At 53.3% G+C, this 25,996-nt stretch overlaps 8 protein-coding genes across 8 annotated transcripts; 3 read left to right on the plus strand and 5 right to left on the minus strand.

Moving 5' to 3' along the window:
* Positions 1-1,688: 1,688 nt before the first annotated feature.
* CGGC5_v005832 (uncharacterized protein) lies at positions 1,689-2,635 on the minus strand (the record flags this gene model as incomplete). Its single annotated transcript, XM_032022651.2, has 2 exons — positions 1,689-2,357; positions 2,417-2,635. The coding sequence occupies 2 exons, from the start codon at positions 2,633-2,635 to the stop codon at positions 1,689-1,691; spliced, it is 888 nt and encodes a 295-aa protein (XP_031880618.2).
* Positions 2,636-3,874: 1,239 nt separating this feature from the next.
* CGGC5_v005833 (Transposon Tf2-6 polyprotein) lies at positions 3,875-8,787 on the minus strand (the record flags this gene model as incomplete). Its single annotated transcript, XM_066151530.1, has 3 exons — positions 3,875-7,395; positions 7,441-7,586; positions 7,628-8,787. 3 exons carry the CDS (start codon positions 8,785-8,787, stop codon positions 3,875-3,877), a joined length of 4,827 nt encoding a protein of 1,608 aa, XP_066009005.1.
* Positions 8,788-10,985: 2,198 nt separating this feature from the next.
* CGGC5_v005834 (uncharacterized protein) lies at positions 10,986-11,567 on the minus strand (the record flags this gene model as incomplete). Its single annotated transcript, XM_032022652.2, has 3 exons — positions 10,986-11,085; positions 11,138-11,266; positions 11,323-11,567. 3 exons carry the CDS (start codon positions 11,565-11,567, stop codon positions 10,986-10,988), a joined length of 474 nt encoding a protein of 157 aa, XP_031880574.2.
* A 780-nt stretch (positions 11,568-12,347) lies between these two features.
* On the minus strand, positions 12,348-13,563 carry CGGC5_v005835 (uncharacterized protein; the record flags this gene model as incomplete). Its single annotated transcript, XM_066151531.1, has 6 exons — positions 12,348-12,369; positions 12,625-12,797; positions 12,916-12,960; positions 13,014-13,162; positions 13,239-13,374; positions 13,540-13,563. 6 exons carry the CDS (start codon positions 13,561-13,563, stop codon positions 12,348-12,350), a joined length of 549 nt encoding a protein of 182 aa, XP_066009003.1.
* A 285-nt stretch (positions 13,564-13,848) lies between these two features.
* On the minus strand, positions 13,849-14,816 carry CGGC5_v005836 (uncharacterized protein; the record flags this gene model as incomplete). The annotated part of the gene is made up of 3 exons (XM_066151532.1): positions 13,849-14,000; positions 14,075-14,707; positions 14,762-14,816. 3 exons carry the CDS (start codon positions 14,814-14,816, stop codon positions 13,849-13,851), a joined length of 840 nt encoding a protein of 279 aa, XP_066009249.1.
* Positions 14,817-16,265: 1,449 nt separating this feature from the next.
* CGGC5_v005837 (uncharacterized protein) lies at positions 16,266-16,921 on the plus strand (the record flags this gene model as incomplete). The annotated part of the gene is made up of 4 exons (XM_032022654.2): positions 16,266-16,432; positions 16,485-16,532; positions 16,579-16,668; positions 16,732-16,921. 4 exons carry the CDS (start codon positions 16,266-16,268, stop codon positions 16,919-16,921), a joined length of 495 nt encoding a protein of 164 aa, XP_031880557.2.
* Positions 16,922-19,191: 2,270 nt separating this feature from the next.
* Positions 19,192-23,599, plus strand: CGGC5_v005838 (Nephrocystin-3; the record flags this gene model as incomplete). Its single annotated transcript, XM_066151533.1, has 5 exons — positions 19,192-20,141; positions 20,206-20,912; positions 20,960-21,369; positions 21,577-23,414; positions 23,530-23,599. The coding sequence occupies 5 exons, from the start codon at positions 19,192-19,194 to the stop codon at positions 23,597-23,599; spliced, it is 3,975 nt and encodes a 1,324-aa protein (XP_066009117.1).
* Positions 23,600-25,062: 1,463 nt separating this feature from the next.
* On the plus strand, positions 25,063-25,869 carry CGGC5_v005839 (uncharacterized protein; the record flags this gene model as incomplete). The annotated part of the gene is made up of 1 exon (XM_066151534.1): positions 25,207-25,869. One exon carries the CDS (start codon positions 25,207-25,209, stop codon positions 25,867-25,869), a length of 663 nt encoding a protein of 220 aa, XP_066009116.1.
* Between the last annotated feature and the right edge of the window lie 127 nt (positions 25,870-25,996).

A 25,996-nucleotide genomic window follows, 5' to 3' on the forward strand; every position in this document is an offset into this window, starting at 1 on the left:
CTGGCTTGTGTTTCTTCAATCCGTTGGACTATTGTCTTGCGAGGCCAGATCATGATCACTCGTTGAGGCACATTACCAACTGGACTGGGCCTGTCATGCGTTTGTTTTGTCCGTTGGGGCCTTCCCTACCGAGGCTAGCCCGTGAGTCTCTGTTGGAGCCGTTGAAGCACATTCCCAACGAGGCCAGACAACTTACGTTTCTTGAATCCGCTGGACCTGTAGTTGCCAACGAAACTATACCTGGTTTGGGTGGCGAAACATCGGACTCTGCAACCTCCCCGTGGTGCCACCTGGGAACCTATCCTTTTGAGGGATAGAGCCAGTGCAGAGACGTAATGGTGAGGTGGGCAGGCGTTCAGAAGAGCTGCGCTTTTTGAGTTAGTTGGTTTACTTAGTTTTATCAGATGACAGCAGTCGGTGGACAGTCTAAACAACTACTCAAAGGATATCGGTCGCCTTCAACACCATTATGTGCAATACTCCCTAGGCCCGAATTTTTAGTGTCCATCACAGATCACGCAACTTCCGTTATGACCAGTATCGCCGTAGGTGCATCTTTGGTGCTGTGACTATTTTCGTACGTCGTACTTCCACGCTAGCGAGGGGCCTTCAGCTTCATCCCGAACGGCGAAACGTCAGTAGGGTGAAGTGTGAGTGACCTAGCCTTTCGTGGGGTTTGAATATAGCAAATGGGGACGTTTGACTCCGTGCCCCTTAGTGTATAGATCTCTAAAAGCTTGTGCGAATTGAACAATAGAACTATCGCAGCTACTGGACTCATTTCCATAATCTGCCAGACGGGAACTATATTGGCTCTCGGCAGCACTGTCACATCTAGGGTACTAATAAATCATGATAATTAAGGAGTATATATAGCTCTTACACCAAAGGGATTAGACATTGTAAAACACTTCTAGATAGCATCGAAGTTGATAATAGTTCTTAACAAAATATAATCTGGTCATTTCATAGTACCGCAGTCACACAGCGTAAACTATGTACGTATACCCCAAGCAGTTGACCTGTTCTTACAACACTCTGTCTCATGCCTAGCAGCTCTCTATCTACCACATTTCATCATGCTGGTGCCAACGGTCACCAAGGTCCGCTGTATGCGCTGTCGCAAGGAAGCTGAACTCACTCAGACGGACAGCCTCAAAGACGCAGGCATGGTTGAAGTCGGATTCAACTTATGCTATTGCTTCAGGTGTGCTGATGAGACTGGGTACCAAAAAAAAGATAATGTTATGCAATCGTTAAAGCGTGTTAGCTGAGGAGCAGGCTGCCAGCCTTACATCAATTTCCTCGGATCTCTCTAGCATAAGCAGCACAAAAGCAGGCGTTAACTACTAAACGATTATTCGTATGCCCTACTCGCTATCAACAGGCTGGGAAACGCAACTTTGAAAGCAATATAATTCTAATTATAAGCGCCGATGTCCGCGCAATCTCATGTGAAATTTGCCTCCTAGGTAACGCGCTTTGAAGCTAGTCTAACCTCCTAAATACAACACATGCCCCGACGTCTAGTATGCACCAAGCGGACATGACTTAGTCGCCGGGAATCCCAGCAAGAAATACACAAGTCATCCTAGCAACGATCCATTTGCTACAAAACTAGAGGACTCCTGGCGGACGCTCTGCAGAGCCTTTATCGCTAGCAATTTCACCGTCACAATCCCGTCCATCTAGCTTGATGAGCGATCCGGTGGGGCGGTAACCGCTCCTTGCCGGATGTGCAGAGACACCTGTCGCAGGAAACGCCGCAATTGGGCCGCCTTGACCGCCTGTGTCCTGGAGAGACCAGCGCCCGCCGCTTGCGTTGTCGTAGCTCCCACGTTCTGGGCATGGATCGTTTCCCACTCGGAGACGTCGCCGGGCCGCCCGCTCTGCACCTTGCTCCCAGCTTCCGGGATGTCCAAGCCGCGCAGTGTATCGGCCGTGAGGATGCCAGCGGCCCTGTCGACCCCACTAACGCCTTCCGCGCAGGCGCAGGCCGGGACCTCATGCTTCCCAACATACCGGCTCGCATTTCGGGCGGCCGAGTCGTCGGCCATGCGCCAGTCCGATTGCATCCTCCCGTTGGTGTCTCTAGGTGCCCGCAGGGTTCGGTCATCGCTGGTGTTCGAATCACCAATACGGGCAGCGCTAGTGCTGTTGATGCTGTCGGCTCTGGGGACGTCTGCCTTCGCATCTGCGGCAGCGTCGATCGCACTGCTGCGCGTATCCACGGCAATCTTGTCGTGCATGGGGAAGCTGCTCAATCGTATGCTCTGAGACAGCCTACGGCACGTCTGAGCCCGCTGTGGGTCGTGCCTTGAATCCGCGCCGCAGGGTCCGTTGAGGAGCTCAGCCAACTAGCGCACCTTTGCGTCAGCGGTTCCTATTCCAAAAGCGGCTTCGCGTCGCTGCTTACAAATCCGTTCAAGTCCGGAATGTCTTGGCCTTCGGGGAGGTGCACGGCTCCATCCAGCCGTCCATAGGTTGGGTTGAAGTAGACGACAGCTGAAAAGACCCGGCCGATTTCGCCTATCTGGATCACTTTCCTTTGGGCGCTGCTGCCGGACTTTCGGACCTTGTCCTTGGCTCTTTTGTCGTAGATGTCGAGTCTTTCTTCTGGTGATGCGCCGGCCATGGCGTCGTCGGTCCTGTACTGCCTCTCTATGAATGTGTCCTGCTAGGTTGACGCATGCTTTGACTCCGTCTATGTGGGACGGCAGCGCAGTACTGTGGCGCTCTCACACAAGGCCTTAAACCAGAGCGAGGGCGTCCTCGGGTCCATGGGCGTCCATTTGTTGATAGAGCCTAATCAGAGGGCTTTCCTGAGTATCGCTACAGCGACAAATGGCTCGCGGATGCTCTTCTGGCTCTTCGGAAACTCCTGCAGCCCCTCCGTCCCCTGCAACTCCACACAGAGCCGTTTCCTGACCCAAAGCCAGAACCAGGTCCAAGAAGACCGCAGATCCAGCCAGAAGTGGCTCATTTGCAATGTGATCCAGTCGGGCCTGGAATTTTTCAGAGACAAACAAACCCGACCAGATCTCGACCACGGATTCTAGCCCCAGCCACGCCATATTGGAGCCGTGAAGGCAGGCCCCAGTCACGCCATCTCGAGGCCGGGAACGCAGTCCATCGTCGTCCGAGTGAACGGCCACGGTCTGACTTGGTCGGCTGGACCGCGAACGTTGCCGAGCACTGTTGGCTGGGAGTTGGTCTACGCCGCAAAGCTTGCCCCTATTGTGCCATGCACCTGCCATGGCCGGGTGTGCCTGTCGGCGCTTTCGTCCCAATCACCCTTTTTTTCGACGATTAGCCTCGACTGCCTTGTTCTCACCCCATCGTTCTCTCTTCTGCACCCTGTCCAACTTCTCAAATCTGCGTACCTTTCACATATACATCTCATTCGCTTGAACGTCTTGTTTGGTCTCGACGTCTGCTTTCCGGTTCTTTCTCGCATCATGACTGCGTTTTGGCTCGTCATTATTCTTTGCATCGCAGCCAATCTTCTACATCTCACGTTGCGAACTGTTTTGTCGCCTGGCATCGCCCGCGCTCTCTCTAGAACGTGAGCTTATGAGTGATAGAACGTAGACAAATGTGGCTAACGCTTATAATATTATCAAATATCAGGATTTGAATATGGACAAGTTTGTAAGGGGCTGGCCCCTAGGCTTGTTCAACGTAGAGGTGCCGTCGATTGACTATTCTAAGCTGAAGAAGGAAGAAAGGACTTTACAGGGATAGGCGCCTAACAGCGGTGAAGCAGACCGGGTTAGGCGGTGTACCCCGGCAAAATAGTGGGTCCAACGGAGCCGGATCTCGGAGACTGCTCCGGCAAAGCCGGAGATATCGATCCGGGCTCTAGCCCGTGACATCACCCCCCCGCTCCCCTCCGGCGGCGCGCCCGCGGCGCTAAGGCTGGGTCTCCATCATGCTCCATCGCGGAGCCATAACGGCGTTCGTAAGCCTCCATTGCTTCTGTCCCTTGGAGCGTCTCAACAGGCTCCCAAGTCCTCTCTGCATACCCTTCCCACTTAACCAGAACCTCGCGGCGTCGCCCGCGCCCTCGACGCTTCCAGGTAGCCGCGTCGATACTCTCCACATTCCAGGTTTCCTCGCCTTCGTCATCTATGATCGGTGGCGGCTGCTCGTCGTCTAGCGTTTGACCAGGTAAGGGGTCGTTGCCTGCGCGCTTCAGGTTATCCACGTGGAAGCGTGGGTATATAGCTGTTGGTACATCGAGCTCTACCACGTATGGTGAGATAACTTTTGTGACTGTGTACTTATGGTGTAGCCAATCCAGTTTCTTGCAAGGCCTGGGAGATCTGTAATGGCCCATGTGAAGCCAGACTTTGTCGCCCACTTCCAGTCTCTCTGTAGGCTGGCGCTTCGCGTTGGCCAGTTCCTCATAGCGTTGCTGCGTTGATGCGAGGGTTGATTGGGCCATATCCATCACGTCCTGAAGTCTCGTTACTAGCTTACGTGCTACGTCCTCGCGAGGGCCCTCACGGTCTTCTGGGTCTGCCTCTTGAACCCGGATGGGCTCTGGGTGGTATCCGTGTTCTAAGAAGAAGCTGCTCATACCAATAGCGCTGTTATCGCGGCTGCAGAGCGCTAGTTGAGCTGCTGGGAGGTTATTTGCCCAGTCCTTTTGCGAGTAGGTAACGTAGTTGCGCAAGTAGGCCTGGATCTCTTGGTTCATCCTCTCCGGGCCTCCATCAGTCTGTGGGTGGTAGGCGGTACTAAGCCGTTGCTCTATCTTTAGCAGCTTGCAGAACTGCCGCCAGAAGCGGCTTGTCCAGTTGCTCCCTCTATCGCTCACAATTGACGCAGGGATGCCGTGAAACCTGAAGTGGCAGTTGAGGAATCGTTCAGCACAGGCTTCAGCTTCCATGCTTTCCATAGGCTCAAGGGTTACACCTTTGCCTAGCCGGTCGATAATCACCCAAAGATATCTCTCGCCTTTATCTGTAAGCGGGAGGTCGGTAATAAAGTCCATAGCGAGGTCGCTTCGTATACGCTGTGGTATCGGCAGTGGCTTTAGAAGCCCTTTGCGGCGTTCTCTCCAGATGTGGCTTCGCCCACAGCCATCGCAGTTGCGGCAGAAGCGTCGTACCTGGTGCGACTGACCAGGCCAGTAGAAACGTCTACTAACTAACGCAAGGGTATTATCCCTACCAGGGTGGCCGCTAAGTACTGAGTCGTGGGTACTTTGGACGATATAAGTACGTAGCGTATTCGCGTCGCTATCAGGGTCTTCGCTACCTGGTACCCAGATCCGGTCTCTGAACAGTAGTCGGTTACCATTGTCGATCTCACACTCGGCGATCTGGACCTTTAGCTTAAGGCTAGGAGGGAAGCTTCTTTCTTGCTGTTTCACTGCAGCATAAGCCTGCTGGTAGACTTCATCTTGTCCTTGAGTCTGATCCCAGAGTTGCTGTAGTTCTTCGTTGTCGGTAAACACAAGCATCGCTGGTGCTGCCTCTATGCGTTGTATACGTGCTGGTAGTAGGGCTGCCTCTGGAAGGAGCTGGAGGATTCGGCTTTGTTCGCGCTCGTCGTTGGGGGACGTAGGCATATCTTGTTCACGTCTTGAGAGTGCGTCTGGAACCACTGCCTCACTTCCTGGTCGGTACTGTATCTCAAAGTTGTACTGAGATAGCTCTTCTGCCCATCGGCTTTGCCGTTCCGTAAGCTTCTGCTTCGTCATGAAGTACTTCAGGTTCTTATGGTCAGATAAGATCCTAAAGCGGCTAACGCTCTGTAGCTCTGCTCTCCATTGTCGTAGGCAGCTTATGATAGCCAGCATCTCCTTGTCGTGAATTGGGTAGTTAAACTGGGCGCCGTTTAACCGCTGCGAGTGGTATGCTACTGCGTGACGTCTACCATGCTCGTCTTCCTGTGAGAGTACTCCCCCAAGGGCAAAGCCAGAGCAATCAGCTTCAACATAGGTTGTCCGCTCGGGGTCCAATTGATGTAGGACGGGCTTAGCTGCGAAAATCCTCTTAAGCTCCTGGAACGCCAACTCCTGTTCCTTGCCCCAGCAGAATAGGACACCCTTTTTCGTAAGAGCTATAAGGGGTCCAGCGATCTCTGAGTACGCTGGGATGAAGATTCGGTAGTAGTTCGCAAATCCTAAGAAGCTTCGGACTCCCTTGACCGTCCTTGGCGCAGCCCATTCCTTGATTGCCTTCAGTTTCTCAGGGTCGCAAGAGATACCAACTCCAGCTGTTATGATAAACCCAAGGTACTTGACTGTCTTCACGGAGAATGCGCACTTATGGGGGTCTAATCGGAGCCCTGCGGCAGCTAGCTTATGTAGTACTAGCTTAACCTTTGCTTCGTGATCTTGTCGTGAGCCGTTTGAGTAGATCAGGACGTCGTCCATATACGCTGTTGCAAAGTCGTCTAAGTATTCTCGAAGCACGCTGTTGATGTATCGTTGGAACGTGGCGGGGGCCCCTGTGAGCCCAAAAGGGACAACTAGCCATTCGAATAGCCCGTATCTTGTTCGGAAGGCTGTCTTATACTCCTCTCCCTGAGCGATCCTGATCTTATGGAACGCTGCTACTACGTCTAGCTTAGTGAACCACTTAGCAGCGCTGACAGTCCGTAGCGTCTCTCGAATCAAGGGAAGAGGGTATCGGTCGCGCCTTGTAAGTTCGTTAAGGGCGCGGTAGTCAACACAAAAACGTATTCCTCCACCTGGTTTGCGTACAAACAGTACTGGGGCTGATGCTTCTGAGCTACTAGCGCGGATAAAGCCCTTATCTAGTAGGTCTCGCAGGGTCTTACGGAGAACGAGAAGCTCTTCTCGTGACATGCTGTAGAGCGGCCCCCATGGTAGTACGGCCTCGTTACCATTACTATCCTGTTTAATAGGGATCTTATGGTCGACTCCAGGGCGATGCGGTGGAAGGTTGGCGGCTTCGTCAGGTTGGAACAGCTTGTGGAACTCAGCTAGTATAGCTGGCGGAAGGAGGGCCTTTAGATCTGCCTTCTCAGTCTTCTTCGCAAGAGCCTTCTGTATGTCTGCTAGGCTGATAGCTCGAACTTCATATCCTGTAGGTCCTTTGGTGTGTTGTCGTGCCCTCTTATAGAGCGTTGCAAAAGGGGCTCCTGGGAGGAGGCGGGCGGTCCTGATCTGGCGTACTCGTTCTGGTTCTTCCTCGCCTTTCAGACGTAGGTCCACACCACCCCTCCTATGCCGTATACGCTGCGCCGCAGCGTCGTATAGGATACGGTTCCTCTCCATCCATGGCTTCCCTAAGAATAGGTCGTCACCAAGGCCACGTACGGTATACGCAAAGATCTTCTCATCATAACCGCATAGCTCAAGGTTAAAGACAACTACGCCTGTTGCTTTCGTAGCGCCTGTAGAGTCGCTGAAGCTGCCTAGTAGCCGCTCAGAACGGTCTACTATTGGTAGGCGGAGCTTACGGGCAAGGTCGTGGTCGACAAGGGCGTATAGGTTGCACCCAGTGTCTACTAAGGCGTCTGCTTGAGTGCCCTTGTGTATGCGGGTAGTGATCACTGCTGACTTGCTGCTCATGCGATGCTTAAACTGCTTCCATTCTGTGATATCACTAGGCTTAGCCTCTAACGCCCGACTTTGCGTTAGAGTTACTCTTTTCCCGAGCTCTCTTCAGCCCCAGAGCTTTCTAGCTCCTCTGTAGCACTATCGTTGCTGCTCTCCTCAGGCTTAGGGTCCTTCTTGACCTTCTTAACCTTCTTAGCCTTCCTAGGGCTAAAATGCTTCCGCTTAGGACACCATATAGCGATGTGGCCGATCTGGTTACAGTTGTAACAACGGCGACTATCCTTCTGTGGTTGTTCGCTACCCTCAGACTCAGACGAGGAGGAGTAACGTCTGCGGCGCTGCGGTTCCAGGGCTCCTTTCTTGTTCCTCGCACGGCTTACGCCAGTCATAACCACATCACCGTCGTCGTCGCGGTGCTTGCTTGCTTCAGGGGCTCTAGGGCGGTACAAACTGCTTCTGCGCGTTATAGCTGGAAGTCTCTCCAGCCTTGCAGCTACGTCTTGTACACGCATGAGCCATCCATGGTAGTTATCGACCGGAAGGTCGACAGTAACGAGGGCTTGTTGGAGCCGTGTACTAAGTGCTCCCTCGAGGAGGGTTATCTTCGCCTGGTCTGCCCAACTAGCTCCCCCAGCCTCTGACAGTATTCTCTCGTATCGGGGAAGAAAGGAGGCGAGGGACTGGTCGTCCCGTTGACGGATCGTTCGTAGCATAGCAGCTGCACGGGAGGTAGCACTTGGGTCCTTGTACGTGCGGTCCAAGTACCTCATGAACTCAGAGGGTTCCCGCTCGCCCCCAGGGCCTCCAGCGGCGTAGAATGTAGCAACAACTTGCTGAGGGTCAACGTCGAGGCGTGAGTTGATGTAGTACCAAATCTCGGCGTTACTCCCCATAAGTCTTGCGTCCAGGCTAATCTTATCGCGCATTTGCTGAGACCACGCTGGGTAGTCTTTGCGCCTTCCCGTGAACTTCGGGGGATTTGGTAGGGGCTTTCTTCGCCCTTCGGCTACCATCACTGTATCGTCGCTCGGAGCCTGTATAGTCGTATCGGCTGTGGACGGGGTCGGTACGCTACTCGCGAGCAGCGTAGGGGTTGCTCTATCCGGTGACATAAGCCCATTTAGAGCTGTCAAGAGCTGCGTGATCTGGTCCTGAAGAGGACGGACGCTTGCGTTGACCGCTTCGTTGATTCGGCGATCAATCTCAGCGTTCATTGCGTCGTTTGTGCTACCCTCTGGCGGATCCATCGTGCCGCTCTCGTGAGGTTTCGTATAGCGTCTTCTCGTTGCGCTACCCTCTAGCGAATCGTCGTATCGCTCTCGTGAGGCTTCGTATAGCGGCTTCTCGTTGCGCTACCCTCTAGCGATTCTGTCGTATCGCTCTCGTGAGGTTTCGTGCAGCGGCTTTTGTTGTTGAGCTTAGAATATGTAAGGGGCTGGCCCCTAGGCTTGTTCAACGTAGAGGTGCCGTCGATTGACTATTCTAAGCTGAAGAAGGAAGAAAGGACTTTACAGGGATAGGCGCCTAACAGCGGTGAAGCAGACCGGGTTAGGCGGTGTACCCCGGCAAAATAGTGGGTCCAACGGAGCCGGATCTCGGAGACTGCTCCGGCAAAGCCGGAGATATCGATCCGGGCTCTAGCCCGTGACAAAGTTAACCCTGATGGAGGCAGGCGGGCGCGTCTGAGATTCAGTGGCGTAAAACAGAAATTGCGAATAAACACGTATTCATGGCTCGTCCGCTACGTTTGAGCATGCCATATTTGCATCCGTCGCATCAGGTGTGAACTAACATACGAGAAAGAAAAGGACACACAAAGTATGGATAGGGTAGCGTCCTCGAGGGTCCGTATCTCAGGTTGGTCGCAACGACGACCATCTCTAAGCCATTCTCAAGGCTTGCTCTCATGGATTCGCGGTTCTCCGTGTTGTGGGTCATCCTCTAAAAGGCAATGAATGTCACGGGCTAGAGCCCGGATTGATATCTCCGGCTTCGCCGGAGCAGTTACCGAGATCCGGCTCCGTTGGACCCACTATTCTGCCGCAGTACGCCGCCTAACCCGGCCTGCTTCACCGCTGTTAGGTGCCTACCCTTGTAAAGTCCTTTCTTCCTTCTTCAGCTTAGAATAGTCAATCGACGGCACCTCTACGTTGAACAAGCCTAGGGGCCAGCCCCTTACAATGAATGACGTTTCCGAGCCTGTCGTAATTCCACTGCTCCGTGCGGCTTTAGCGAGCGGCCATTACTTTTGACCGGCTCCCCACGGATTTCGTCGTCCCCCACCATCGTCTCGTCGGCTCCAAAAGGGACAAAACATGGTGAGTCGTGCGGTAAATCGAAACAACAGACCAAAAGGGAGGTAGGACTGGTTTTCATGGCAAGGTGGACGGAATAAACCTTTTGCCCGCATGGCGGAGAGCAGCCGGCGCCCACCTCGAGTGGAGATTTTCTTACGCAAGCTGTGTTTTCCGGCGCTATTGGGGCTTTGGTGGGTCTTGTAATCTGAGTGGATTGGCTTTGGTCCTGAATATGTTGCAAGGTAGCAAATGCCCTTGAGACCCTTGGCACTCCTCGGGTCAAAGGCCAAAACCTTTCGTCGCGCAAGTGATGATTTCCATGTGCCATGCTATGGCAACAGATGTGAGTGGTGAGCGAGCCCCACGTGACGGTTGACACATGCGGGTTCCTGGGCATCCCAACTCTACCTGCCCCTTCGGGACGCTTTGGTCATGATGAAGTGCTGACTCGGTCACGTCTTGCGTCATCAAGCGGTTTTGGCGTTGCATCCGAATGGGATGCGCAGGCATGAGGCGATGCGAAGACTGGCGGCGTCTGGCTATTCACAGGCCCACACCACGGATCGTTAATGACCGTTGCCGCCTATACGACCTGCAGCCCTGCACGGGTTGCGTTGTTGGTCCAAAGTCAATGGCCGGAAGAGACAGTCGGCTGGGCACACCCACCATAATTCCTGGCGCCAACCTCTCTCTCACAACACAAGCGGAGACAGTTGGCCCGTATCGTATGCTGACAAATTTGCCTTGGAAGACCCTTACGGAGGCGATCCCCTCGCTTGCAGGTTTGCTCTCTGTAAGACATGGATGAGACCCCACATGTGGCGCTTATGCCCCTGCTTTGACCCGACAGTATGGTAACGGCGTGAAACCTTATCACCCACAAGTTTCAGGCACCCTGGTCAGGATGTCGGCAAGGACAATTCTCTACTGTTCTTCTGTATGAAGTACGGATAAGACAAGGTCAGGCCGGCAAGTTGAGCCTGCATAAGCATTTTGTCAGAAGTGATCACTTTATCATGAGAGATTGCAAGACGTGTTTGAAAATGTTTATGTGTCTACGATAGTTTCCATGAAAAGCTGCCACCCACTTTTTCAGATAATATACTGCGAAAATGTATGAAATCAACACATGTTCGGCTTGACTGATCTTAAATAAACCATTGATTCTCATCCAGCCATCTGATGAAGGTCGCAGTAGCTTGAGCTGCATCAGAGAATTCTTTTACTTTAAGTTCCAAATGGCCAACCCTTCGCATTATGTTAGTACTTGAGGTCTCCAAGATACGACGAATAAACTCACTGCCAGGAGAGGGTTTGGAGGCCTTTGTCGGTATGCTTTAAACGTTGGGACAGATCGGTAGCAAAATCCGCGAAAAGGCAATACAGTTCCATCTGAGGCTCTTGGGGTAGTGGCGTCAACGAAGTGGGACTAGAGATGTTAGTGCTGGGTCGGCTGTGGATTAGATTGGGGCTTCTATGACCGACATGTCTAGGTTCTGAGGCTGATGACAACCTTGGCCAGAGTCGGTTGGAGTCAAGTTCATCAAGCGCTTGGACGTCGCTGCTTCTAGCCGGCCTCTTCTCTTGCTGGAAGCCACTCTGCGCCCTCCAAAAGCTCGGGCCTTCCGTTTTGTAGCATCGGCGCTATGGTGCTGGGCCTGATTTTGGACCATGTGGTGGGGGTAGCCTGATTGGCCAAGCGGTTGAGGGCGTTGCTGAGATGGATACATGATGTCAGATTCGAGCTGGAAGACAGATTGATAGCGGCGAGAAGAATGCGAAATTATTTGGTGCTGTAAACCACGAAAGCCGGTGTGTACGCCAGACCATTCACAATACGACCGAGGCGATTCCTTTGCCTTTAAAACGGCGCAACACTTCGAGGGCCCTGGCGTTCCTTGATTCAAGCACCACGGCCTGACCTCAAGCGTGCCAGTGGCATTCGTTACCAGTCTGTCGGGACAGGACAGCATCATTGCGTCGAAAGGAAGCTCTGCTTCGGCGTCATGGTTGATTGTTGTTGTTGGAGTGAACTGGAATATCTCATACATCACGCTCCACCCACCAACACCAACAACGTTCGAGCACAGTTGACTCGCGGAGTTGTGGTCGGCCGACTGACAGATCGCCCAAGCTCGGTGTTGGTGTCCGTGCAATGCATGACCAGTCCAGTTCGTGCCCCCTGCTCGCTATTCACCTAGGCCCTCGTGTTTCCGCCGTAATTTGAGGTTACAGGCACAAGGGCACGGCGGAAAGACGGAAGACGCATGGAACTGAGTCAGTAAGGCACCATCAATAGAAGCACAATTTGTTGGGCTGTTGATCTCCCCGAGTCACCTGAAAGCTGCATGTCGGTGCCAACACAGCCCTGTATTCATGGAACATGCGGAGACGGCGTGTATCGACGCTTTCCTTCGAGGGGCAAACATGGACATGCTTGGTGCCTGGTGCTTGGTGCTTGGTGCCGTCTCACAGCTCCCAAGGAATTCAGAGACGATCGCTGCGCCCCGTTACGCCGACGGTCTTGTTCTCCTGAATGGTATTAGCGCACGTTCAAGGGATAGGAAACATGGTACTGTTGGTGCTGTGCCGCCGAACTGACTTCCGGAGATACAGAGATACAGAGGGTGGGGCAAGGGTTTTCCACGTCGGACATTCTGCCGTCCTCCTCGCGATGGGGGAAAACAATCCATCCGCGGCGAACCCCTGGTCCTAGCAATCCCTGGCAGACCTGGGATGATCCTGCGTCCTCGCTGTGTACACACGGCGGGGAAGGATGGACCATACCCGAGCAGGGTCCCGGACCACTCCGAAAATCTGGTTCCAGCGTCCTCAGGGTCCGCGATGGAATCCGGCAGGGTCTCGGACCAGCACCACTGCCTTACCTGAAGATATCCCTTGGCAGCTGGTGTCGCTGCGTGCGGATATCTAGAGATGACCCTAACCATGCAGTGCAGATTCTATTTCCAAGTAAATCAATACAATATTTGACCAGCGCGGGTGACGACGGTATTGAGTATGGGACAGGACAGCCTCTAGTAGCCACCGTCAGGTCTCCGGGACCTTGCTGGTAATTACCTCGTCGCTGTTGGAGGCGGAAGGGGTTTTTGGTACGCGGAACCGCTAGTGGCACGGACTTGTCGGCTGCGGAGAAGACCGAGGCGGGTCTCACAAACCCTCCGCGAGGCCCGGTGGGCTGAGGCGAGTACGGGTAGACCACGAAGGTCGACGGTTGGCTTGGAGGGAATAGACCCAGCTTCTGCAAGCGCGGGAACCTGGGTAGGGAATGCTCGAGGACAGCACGGAGTTGGTTGCGAACCGATGCCTTGACGCGTCAGCGTTTTCGCCGTTTCTTGCCCGTAGCGCAATGACGGTCAGAGGAGCATGTTGGAGTGAAGCACCTGCCTGCTGCGTTCTATTCGACCGTTGCGGTGCACTATGTCCCATAACGGTGCCTTGTATCGCCGTGTAGTTCAGCGGGAAAGGAAGGTCTGCCGGCGCGCACGCGGTGGAGCGCCCGCTTGATTGCGTTCTTGTCTAGCAAACATGGGAATGTTGGTTCCTGATAACATCCCACAGCTTCAGTTATACAAGGATGATCCCTGCTCCGGACAGCGGCCGCCGTCCTGTTTCCCTACTCATACTAGTAGATACATAGTGTGAAAATAAGGCCTGTTGGTGCTGTGCCGCCGGATTCATTACCTCAATTAAGACTGTCCAAGCCATAGTTTTCTAGGTGAGGGGCATTCGATGGTCTCTTGTCTACCCTTGCGTTGAAGCTTGGAAGCAATCATTCCCCTCGTCGCGAAGTCCTGGTCCTAGCGTGGCAGCCCCTGGCTGAACCGGGATGACTACTCGCGAGGGTGAAGGGCAGACCGGAACCGAGCAGATATTCAACAGCTTTTCGTGTCGTGGAACGGGGACGGAAATGACGCACGCTGCCCAGCATTTTGTCTTGATTGCTACGATGCTATTTTCTCCTAGCTTCAGAATGTTCAGGTGTTCGGCTGATTATAGCCATGATTGTGGTCGGTAGGTCGTGGCGACATAAACAGCGGCGTCATTAAAGAACGCATCGACAGTAATACAATTAGCCAAGTTTGCCAGTCCAGCGTTGACTGACATTCCTGACGTGACTTCGACGGCCCGCCGTCTGCTGCGACCTGTGCGTGTAGCGTCGTCAGAATCGACCCTGAAAGTGTATCCGTCTGGACGACGGCCGAAGGAAAATACGTACAAAGGATGCCGCACTGTCGCTTGTCATCATCTGAGACCCATGCGTATTTGACGGCCCGCTCGGGATGCGTGGCCAGCAGGCCGTTTCGCAGGCTTGGTTTTCTATCCACTCTCCGAAGGTGTCTCCTGGAAAGGGACACATAGCTATTGCCATCAAAATCGGCCTGGTTTTCCCGCGTTGGGATTCGCCTATCCTGACGGTAATAGACACCTTGGAGGCCCCCGGTCCTGCGTCTGTGCCCCGACTTAGCATCTCCAGGGAACACCTTGGCGAAATTTGCTTCGGCGTCTTTCCAAGGCAAGCCGAGATCGCAGTAGGAATATAGAATAAAATCGACCTGTTCTACAGTGTACTTGACGTTGCAGTGGGGCCGGCTTCTCGGGCGGCGTGGCCGGTTTGAAGCCGCTGCACCAGAATGGACGCCGACGGAAAATCGGTCCGCAGGTGCCGGGTCTTGGGGGGTAGCATCCCCGAAAAAGCGTTCGCGAGCCCCGATTGGATGAGGCCAGCAGATCATGGAAGTCGGAGGTACACCTCGCCAGAAAATGTCTAACTCGCGCAAGTGTGGGAGGCTCATTTGAGAGCGCCCACACGGGAGGACTGAAGGGCCCTGAGATGGCTCGGAAACGAGGCCTTCACGCGTGAGCTTTTCGCGATTTCTTGCCAGTACAGTGAATGCGTTCTTACCTCCTGGCTGGCTAGTGACGCCCTCTGGCTTACAGGACAGAGTAAGTCTCTCCATTGGCTCGTATATGGAGAAAGAAGATAGGTCTCTGCGACCGAGACGGGATCGTGGCCCGTGTGGTCGGCTGGGTTTTGAGGCTGCTGGGGAATGTTGATGTCCCTCACGTTGCGCCAGTCCTTACCGTAGAAGCGGACATACCCTGGAACCGCGGGAAAATCAAAATTACTCAGGATGGGGGACGTTGGAGGCCGTTTTATTATACCTGGCCTTGGACCTGTCCAGTCAAACCACTGGTCTCCCACCGTTCAGCCGTCTCTTGATGTCAACGACGATGCTCCTTCTTTGGTCATGCTCGACATTGCCGCGTGTAATGCTTTCATTGAGACGGATTTTGCTGCATGGGGGACGGCAAAGGTTCTCTCTTTGATGCTGGGTCTGAGCAAGGGTCCCAGGAATCAGGGTCCATCGAGGGGGCAGGGTGTGGGGAGCACGCAAACAAAAATTCCCTACGCAGTAGACAGATGCTGCCCTTGCCCCATTTCTCCGCTCCACTTATAAGTTATGAGCTGTGCAATGATAATATCGTCGTCAACTCTAGACCGGCCGATTCAGTCCTTCGATAATCAGGATAGGTTCCATCCTGCCTATCTTTTTCCTTTTGGAAACCAGGGTCCTTTGAACGCCGCCGCTGATCTTCGCCTGCCAACAAGAAGATGATGTGATGGTTTATGCTGTTGGTGCGCCGGGCCACCGAAAGTGGACCTCGATGCCCCGGACCTCGTTGCGAATTGCTGTGGTTGGGCCCAGACAGGGCTCATGGCATATGCTGAAAGCCCTTGAGCTTCATGACTGTTTCCCACGCTCAGCCCTTGGCGAAAAGATCAACACCACCGGGACATATCTTGACTCATGAGCCCCTTCCAACAACGCAGTGGATCATCTGCGTGAGTACCTCAGGTTATGTCGGAAACGACGGGGCGCCAAGGTAAGATGTATCGTTGTCTTCCAGTTAGCCGAAGGCGACGCATTGCCTGCGCGGCGATCAGGGTCAACGTCCGCGATTAGCCTTCGGCAACGGGGCAAATCGCGGGACCGTCATGTCTGGCTTCTGCGAGAACGAACAAGCGTTTAGGTCACTGGCGACATGGGGATCGTTTCTGGTCTGCTGAGCGGGATTGTTGCTGCTTGGTTCCGGTGCAGGCGCAGGCCTACTTTCTTGTCACTTTGCCACGGCTGGCAACCGACAGGGGATTCAAGACTGCAGATGCGCTTCGCCACGATAGCTATAAATGCCTCTGCGTCGCCTTCGATCTATGCCAATTGTTGTCGCACTCAAAGTACCCATCTCTACCTCCAAGAGTTGCATTTCGCTTGCAGCCGTTGACTTCCGCCGAAATGAGCCAACACCGAGCCCAGCCTACGCATCAGCCGGCAAATCGCCCGTCATGTCAGGGACAGTCTGTCTCTGAACAAACCGCCACCGGACAATCTTCTAGACAAGCTAAGATGTCATCGGTGACCGCTGAAAACAGCGGTCAAAGCCTTCGAAGTGGCCCGGCGGCCACGAGCCCTCAGTCCTTCGTTTCGGATATGCAGAACTTTCTCGTGCTGTCGGACATGATAAATATCGATAGTTTGGGAAATCTTGAGAACTTAGCAACTGCACCTGTCAGGTACGTTAAGAAGCCCTGTTCTGGTTCTGATTGATGATTGACTTGGAAAAAGCCCCTCTGCGAATAGCCACCCGTCGGATGCACGGTCAAGTCTACCTATGTTAGCAGAATTGGGCACGAAGTTAAAACATACTCACCCATCACAGGCGCTCTCCCGGACAACTCAAAGCAACATTATGTCAATTACTGCAAGACAAGGAAAAGCAAAACAAAGAGATTGATCAACTCAACGAACGGTCAGTTGTCCTGTCTATTCTAGTGTCCCAGAAGCGTTCTGACTGACGTTCTGGCTGCTCTAGGATGGGACATATCATAGGTTATGTTAATAATGTCATAACCAGATCAGCGACGGACTCATGGACAGATTCATCCTTCCCTGGCGCAAGCAGTGTGGGGGACGGGTGCGATGGATCGATGGCAATGGAGGATGGACAGCGCGCCAACTGGTTACCAGGCTCTGACTCTGTTGGTCAAATCAAAAGGCCCTAGCTGGCAGTGGTCAAGTGATAGATCAGTGGCCAATAGTGCTCGCTCTGGGCGGGGGTTAAGTCTATCACAAGGCGCAATGAAAGTCTTTTTGTACAGTAGCTAACGAAAAGGGCTTCATCCTCAATCCAACACTCTTCCATGTTTCCGCACGGGCCCACCTGCTCTTGGCGCTTACACTGTGCGATCTCGTACGGCTGGACCTGTCTCCGATCTGATGTAGCTTATGGCTCCAATGCGGAAGCCACTTCTTGATTATCATAGTCCTTGACATGGGTCATTATGCATGCACAAGTGGAAGCAGAATTCTGCTCTGATGTTATGATACTTTTATCCTAGCTTATCCACCTAGTCATAGTCGGGCGACTACGACGTCGTATATGCACCAGAGACATATTGGGATTATCTCGTCGCCAGTACTATACCTGGCTTGTTGTCTCTGAAGCCGAATCTGTCGCTGAGATGATCCAGAAGCCGCGATTACGCATCCAGATCGAAATGTATCTGCTCCTACATCACCAAATGGCGTTTCTCAACTTCTGCAGCTATTATTATGCGACAAAAAGGTCATCAGCTGGCTTATTTTCCCACATTATATATGAATCCCACTGCAGTCCTTGAAGGTGTTGGCCTTCGACACAACAATCCTGCCTATAGCCATCATTATGTCCCGGCCTTCTGATTCGATAGTTGACGATGGCTTCGAAGGCCAATACACCGCGCGGCCAACTCGAAGTCTCTCGTCGTTCGACTTTGACGAAACCGAAGCAACGGACAGTGACGACAATTTAGGTCAACCAACACTTGTAAACGACCGTGACTTCCCTTCGCCTGGACTTCATGGCACTGACCACAACGAGTTACAAGGAGCTCACATGCCCTACGTCGTTGAGTGGAAGTTGACAGCCAACAACAGAACAATCACCAAAGACTCGGAGCACAACATCACCATTGCCCCACAATCATTCTGGGAGAGGTAGTTGAAGGAACAAGTCCAGGAGGTTCTGAGAAGAAAGCCACCACCACACAAAACCTTCAGACCGGTCGACTCAGATGTGGTCGTGTCTGTAACCGAACGATCTCAACGCGATCTCGTCAAGCGATTTAACGAACTCAACATTGACTGGACGATGGTCGAGAGTCAATCGATGGCCGGCCCGATTGTCACATCCAGACTCGTCAATGTACACCAGATGGTACGATCGGAAGTCAGAGAGGGTGTGGAGGTAGAAGTCGCGCAGGTCGTCGTTGCGCTGCTTGGCCACTCGGCGAATTTTCTTCTTCGTCCAGCCTGCTGACGCATTGTGTTATGACGAGCACTTCGAACTCCTTCCAGATGAAGCTGGCCATCTCGTCCTGATACATGTGTGGTCTTTCGGTTAGTCGCGCAAGCAGTGCTTGGAGAATAGGGACCGTAATCGTTCGCGGCCTGCCAACGGCGTTGGACGGGACTTTCGTTGTACCGAAGCATCGGAGGTTGGACCTGATGTGGCTGACGGAGCGGGTGCTGCAGCCGACGAAGCGGGCTATCTGGGCATTTGTCAGTGATTTGCTGACGATCATATCGCGGATGAAAATGTGCTGCGAGACTGCAAGATTAGGCGCCATCACGAGGTTGAGGCTTTGTCGCCGATGATGAGCGACTGGATGGACAGGTGGTGCGATGGGTGCGATAGGAGCGATCGCTGAGAATGGGTCTGGACGGCGGATTATGGTCGGAGTTCTGGAACGTTCCACGATCTTGGAGCCGTTAGGAGCTCTTTTGTGGAGAATACAAATGCTGTTCTGGCGTAATCGCAGGGATAGATTGATGTGGAGTTTGCTGTAGAAGGCGTGCCGTTTAGGTCTGCGAAATCCTGATCTGTCCCAACGGAATGTGATTGACGTAGTTTTAGGTGATCAAGAAGAACCCAGCCCTTCACAGCCTGCCGATTACTGCAATAGGCATTCTCATCGACCGAGCAATAGAGTGGATTATATCACTGCGAGCACGTCCAGAAGTGCATGCTGACAGTTGCGGGACTTGGCAGTTTCTTCCACCATGATTCGCGCGCGGCACAGCACTCAGCCGCATGAGGCTGGCGGCAAGAGGGATTTCCCCTCTTGTAATTGATGACTTACCTGAGCGACGACTTTGAACGTCAGGTCTCCATTTCCACAGATTGACCTGACGGCCTAGTTTCATTCCTGCTGCTTCTGACGCTGCGGGCGATCCGTACTACCACAACCTACCCTCATCCGACCGATTTAGGAATCCAGACGATCGACCGAAGATGTCGCAGGAACGGAGCCGCGACGACTACAAGGTAGCATGGATATGTCCGCTGGAGGTGGAACAGATCGCAGCGATGGAGATGCTGGACGATGAGCATCCTGTGTTACCCAAGTCCCCAGCAGACCACAACGTGTACAGCCTCGGGAGCATCAACAGCCACAACATCGTTATCGCAGGTCTGCACCAGCCTGGCAACTGCCCTGCGGCTACGGTTGTGGCGCAGATGAGGATGACGTTTCCCAGCTTGCGCTTCGGTCTCTTGGTTGGTATTGGTGGTGGAGTTCCCGTTCAGACGGATAATGGGATGATACGACTGGGTCATGTGGTTGTGAGCAAGCCTGCGGGTGGACACTCTGGCGCTCTGCAGTACGATCATGGAAAAGCGAAGGACGGTCACTTCGAGCGGATAGGTGCTCTGGCACCACCACCGGCAGTCCTTCTCAATGCCGCGCAATCGCTAGCAGTCCAGCGGGCGAGGCTAGGTGTTGATCCAGTACAGCAGAACGTCCGCCGAATCGACATAACAAACCGTGGCCTCCGACGATTCCAGTACCCTGGGGAGGGGAACGATCATCTCTTTCCACCACACTACAAACACCAATGTCAAGGAGTACCATGCGCCGCCAAGTGCGACCCATCAAAGCGTATACCTCGAACGAGTGATGATGACGACACGTTTGTTACTGTGCACAGGGGCAATATCGCATCTGGAGAGCTGGTGGTTAAGGATGCGTTGCTGAGGGACACACTAGCTCAGCAGGATGGGCTATTATGCTTTGAGATGGAGGCTGCTGGGGCAAATGCCGACTTTCCCTGCCTTGTTGTGCGCGGCATCTCGGACTACTGCGATTCGCATAAGAACGACATGTGGCATGGGTACGCGGCAGCCGTGGCAGCAGCCTATGCTCGACAGCTGTTCTTCCACTTGCCGGTAGATGAGGTGCAGCGGTAAGAATACTCATCAGATTTGACATAAGGGTCGTCAGTCTTAGTAGCTAATATAAGCAAACAGATGCTCTAGTGATGCTACACTGAAAGCCTCTCCTTTATTTATAATCCCCTTCAAGCTGCCAGGAGTTCACAGCGTGAACCACTTTGTAGCTAGACATGAAGAACTCGGGCGTCTCCATAAAGAACTGAAGTGGACTGGAGAGCGTCGGACGGTCATTCTGCACGGCCTGGGCGGCATGGGAAAGACTCAGACGACAATTGCATTCGCGAAGAAACATCGCGATGATTACTCGGCGGTTTTATGGCTTGATGCGAGAGACACGACAACGCTGAAGCAGAGCTACCAACGCCTAGCCCAGCGAATTATGATGGAGACTACGTCCGTAACATACATCAAAAACGCCCTTTCTAATCGAGACCTCGATGAGACGGTCAGTGCAGTCAAGCGATGGTTAGATGAACCAAAGAACAATCGTTGGCTGATGATCTACGACAACTACGATGACGTCAAACTTCATAATCGTCGTAGTCCTAGTGAGAACGAGACTGGTTCGCAAGTAGGGAACGAGAGTAATGCTGGCGAGACAGGCTCGAAAGCTTACGACATACGCCCTTTTTTTCCTGATACAGAACACGGAGCTATCCTCATCACGACACGCTCGTCATCTGTGCAACTAGGAAAGCGCGTCCAGCTTAGGAAGCTGGCCGACCTCGAGGACAGTCTAGCGATCCTAGCATCTACATCTGGCCGCACTGATCTTGGCAAAGGTAAATCTGGAAAGCCTTTCATGTGCGATTTAGCTAACGCTATATAGATCCTGACGCCGCAGTACTTGCAAAGAAGCTTGATGGCCTTCCACTCGCCCTCGCAACAGCTGGGGCTTTCCTAGACCAAGTAGCAACTAGCTGCAGGGAGTATCTAGAGATGTATGAAAAAGCATGGTTACGCCTACAAAAAGAGAGTCCAGAATTGATGGCATATGATCGTGCCCTATACTCCACGTGGAATGTCTCACTCCGTTATATCCGGCTGCAAAACCAGAATGCCGCCGACCTGCTCCGACTTTGGGCGTATTTCGACAACCATGATGTATGGTATGAATTGCTACGGGCAGGGGAGTCGGAGAAGCCGCTTTGGCTGCACAAGATGACGGAGGACAAACTAAAGTTTGATAATGTAGTGAGAGTACTCTGTGACCATGGCCTGGTAGAACCAAACGCCGCCGTGAGTGAGCCGGGATCAGAATCGCAAGGATACAGCATGCATGCTTGTGTTCATGCATGGACGATCCATGTGGTCAATACCGAACGAAGTCAAGCGCTGGCCTTGATCGCGATACAATGTGTGGCCTCGCACGTCCCCAGTCAACAACAAAGCAATTACTGGGTAGTGCAACGTCGACTCTTGCAACATGCTGATCAATGCGTCAAGATGGTCGACACGAGTGTTGATTTGGAAGACAATGCGTGGATGTTCCAAGCACTAGGCAACCTCTACTCGGACCAGGGCCGACTCCAAGAGGCCGAGGACATGTACCAACGGGCTCTTCAAGGCAGCGAGAAGGCACTGGGGCCAGACCACACATCGACACTCTTAACGGTCAACAATCTAGGCAACCTCTACTCCAAGCAGGGCCGACTCCAAGAGGCCGAGGACATGTACGAACGGGCTCTTCAAGGCAGCGAGAAGGCACTGGGGCCAGACCACACATCGACACTCTTAACGGTCAACAATCTAGGCAACCTCTACTCCAAGCAGGGCCGACTCCAAGAGGCCGAGGACATGTACGAACGGGCTCTTCAAGGCACCGAGAAGGCACTGGGGCCAGACCACACATCGACACTCGACACGGTCAACAATCTAGGCAACCTCTACTCAAACCAAGGCCAACTCAAAGAGGCCGAGGGCATGTATCAACGGGCTCTTCAAGGCAGGGAGAAGGCACTGGGGCCAGACCACACATCAACACTCGACTCAGTTCACTGTCTAGGCATCCTCTACTCTAAGCAGGGCCGACTCCAAGAGGCCGAGGGCATGTATCAACGGGCTCTTCAAGGCAGCGAGAAGGCACTGGGGCCAGACCACACATCGACACTCTTAACGGTCAACAATCTAGGCAACCTCTACTCGAACCAGGGCCGACTCAAAGAGGCCGAGGGCATGTATCAACGGGCTCTTCAAGGCAGCGAGAAGGCACTGGGGCCAGACCACACATCAACACTCGACTCAGTTCACTGTCTAGGCATCCTCTACTCTAAGCAGGGCCGACTCCAAGAGGCCGAGGGCATGTATCAACGGGCTCTTCAAGGCAGCGAGAAGGCACTGGGGCCAGACCACACATCGACACTCTTAACGGTCAACAATCTAGGCAACCTCTACTCCAAGCAGGGCCGACTCAAAGAGGCCGAGGGCATGTATCAACGGGCTCTTCAAGGCAGGGAGAAGGCACTGGGGCCAGACCACACGTCGACACTCAACACGGTCAACAATCTAGGCAACCTCTACTCCAAGCAGGGCCGACTCAAAGAGGCCGAGGGCATGTATCAACGGGCTCTTCAAGGCAGGGAGAAGGCACTGGGGCCAGACCACACGTCGACACTCAACACGGTCAACAATCTAGGCAACCTCTACTCCAAGCAGGGCCAACTCCAAGAGGCCGAGGACATGTACGAACGGGCTCTTCAAGGCTACGAGAAGGCACTAGGGCCAGACCACACGTCGACACTCAACACGGTCAACAATCTAGGCAACCTCTACTCCAAGCAGGGCCGACTTCAAGAGGCCGAGGGCATGTATCAACGGGCTCTTCAAGGCAGCGAGAAGGCACTGGGGCCAGCCCACACATCGACACTCAACACGGTCAACAATCTAGGCAACCTCTACTCCAAGCAGGGCCAACTCCAAGAGGCCGAGGACATGTACGAACGGGCTCTTCAAGGCTACGAGAAGGCACTAGGGCCAGACCACACGTCGACACTCAACACGGTCAACAATCTAGGCAACCTCTACTCCAAGCAGGGCCGACTCCAAGAGGCCGAGGGCATGTACGAACGGGCTCTTCAAGGCACCGAGAAGGCACTGGGGCCAGACCACACATCAACACTCTTAACGGTCAACGATCTAGGCAACCTCTACTCGGACCAGGGCCGACTCAAAGAGGCTGAGGGCATGTACGAACGAGCTCTTCAAGGCTACGAGAAGGTGTTGCACCCAGATTCGCTGAGAACATATGTCCCTGCCCTGAATGCCCTCGAAAATCTTGGCGATCTGTTTGAGCAACGGGGTGCTACAAATAGAGCTCTCGAGCACTATGATCGCGCTAGAACGGGCATCGCTGATGTATTTGGTTCTGAAAGTGAACGGTATACTTACTTGTCTGACCAGATTCACCGATTACAGCTTCCAAGGCAAGAGTCGGTTCCGCCGCCTCGCGTGGCTACTGATCGTAGTCTAAGATATAAGTTGAAGAATTGGAAAGAAAGGCTTAAACGTGTGTAGCTCAATATTAGGAGCTGAGGCTTGAGTAGCTTTTGGGACATAACTATGGTAATGTGGGCGGCGGTGGTTGTATTTAGAGTATAAGTTGCGTTCATAACTTGCTTTATGCTCAGCATAATGAGACCCAGCGTAATATATATGAATCTGCATATCCTGATCCGCAGAAAACCCGATGCTTGTCATAATCTGGGTAGCTTACTGTGGAGCTGATCGGTTTGTAGGGGGATTGATAAGATAAGAATCCTTACTGTGCTAAGCGCCAAGAAGTCAAAATGTCCGTGCGGACAAAGACGAGAGAGTTGCTGAGGATGAAGCCCTTTTCGTTAGCCACTGTATTCTCTTCCCTTCTTGGTGCCATGTCTTCGACTTGGTATGCACCAGCGAGCTGCATGCCAAGCCGTAGCGTGAGGTGCCAGATGTGGCCGAGGCCCAGAGGTTCTTGTAGACACAGGTCCTTGCCCGAACACACCTATCGCGAAGCACCTTGCCGATGGTCAGCCACAAACGGCCCCGGCCGGAACTGAGGGTGGTTCTCCCCGTTTGCGCGGTGGCTTACATACGCTGGTAAGGGTGTCTGTCGTATCGAAAGAGCCACAAAGACATCTTCAGCGAGGTCAATGTGAACATGACTGAGGGTCTGGAGGGCCGCGGCAGGCTGTCTCCTGCCTGGCATTTATTTGAGCCGACTAGGCAGCCAAACACACCATTCACTGGATGCGTGTGCACCTGTGGGAAAACACTCGTGCCGTGCAGACCTTGAGCCGTTGCAAAGCTTGTATATACATGTACAGTACAGTGCATCTGACGCCAACAGGCGATGAGATCGGAAGGACCAACGCCGTAAACGGACGTCGGTTGCGACTGCACTCGTGAGGTGCATTGATCTTTCAACGTACGTGCATATGTGTGCGTCTACTGTACTCTCCCCTGAACAGCAGGACCTTTTCAATCCTAAGTTGAATTGAGACCCCACCAATTCCAAAACGAAGAGCTAAAAATAGCTTCCCAAGCATGTGTGCGATTTGCGAACCCAAAGTCCCCACGGAAGCAACTGCCTGGCGGCTGCGAGTCCACTTTCCTCCTGGCGCCAGAAATATCCTAGACGAACCCCAGAGCCATAAGGATGCTAAACCAGCTTCAGCACAGGTAGAAATAGAGTGATACCGTCATCCCATTTGGCTCGGGCTACAATATGGGACACGTCCAAAGTAAGCTGAAAGACGCTTGCACCAAATAGCCGGCAACTCATATAAGTGTACAGGTTACTCTCATGCCCTCGCCTTGTCCATTTTCACAACCATCGTTGCTATGAGTGCGTTTGGTGTTGTTGTGGCTTGTCTGTGTGCTCTGAAACTGTTATGCGCAGTGTCTGCGCACACATGGGTAGAGCAGTTGAACAGAATAGCGTCAAACGGCACCATGCTTTCTCCACCTGGTTTTCCACCCCGATGGTCTGGTCGAAATGGGAATTTCAGTGACGGCTTGTTCACCAATCTTCTGGAGGCTAGCAACTATCACTTGTGCGCTAAGCAGCCACTTGGGCAGCAGATGCCTGGATTTGACATGCTCAAAGCGGCGCCTGGCGATTTCGTAGGCCTGCGTTACCAGGAAAATGGGCATATCACCCTTCCAGATAGCCCGATCAACAAGCCCTCCAACAGGGGCACCATATATGTTTACGGAACACTATTTCCGAGGGCAGAAGATTCTCTGTTCGACGTGTTCAAGAGGTGGACAGCAGACGGGAAGGGTGGAGATGGAAGAGGCCGGCTTCTCGCAACCAGACACTACGATGACGGGCAGTGCTACCAAGTTAACAGCGGACCGATCTCGCTGCAGAGACAACAGCAGTTCAGGAAAGCCGCGATGGACCCCCAAGGCGCTGACCTGTGGTGTCAAGCAGTCATCAGGCTTCCCAAAGACCTGGCGGAAGGGACATTGTACAGCATATACTTTGTCTGGACCTGGCCGACTCTCAGGCCGTCATCAGTGTCCCAATCACGGTCGGGCAAGTACGGAGACTTTCCTGAACAGGGGTCTCCACGCGAGGCGGTATACCTGACTTCGGAAGATGTTGTGAAGTCGGAAATCTATGGCAGCTGCGCCATGATCGAAGTCGACTCTAGTGGTAAAGTGGAGTCGGCTACAGGGGAAACTTACATCGCAGATCAGGACATCAACAATCTTGGGATTAAGGAGCAATTAGACAATCTCTTCCTGGTATGAGGCATGTTCAGGTAGCATTGAGGTGATTGTACATATCTCGAGTTGAACTGGCCTCATAATCGCGAAATAGACACAAGAACGGGCCGCTGATCAGAACGAGAGTGACTGGGTGTGCTACTAATTACGC

Source organism: Colletotrichum fructicola (assembly GCF_000319635.2).
Source record: "Colletotrichum fructicola Nara gc5 chromosome Unknown KSG_Nara_v1_contig03, whole genome shotgun sequence".
Classification (NCBI taxonomy): domain Eukaryota; kingdom Fungi; phylum Ascomycota; class Sordariomycetes; order Glomerellales; family Glomerellaceae; genus Colletotrichum; species Colletotrichum fructicola.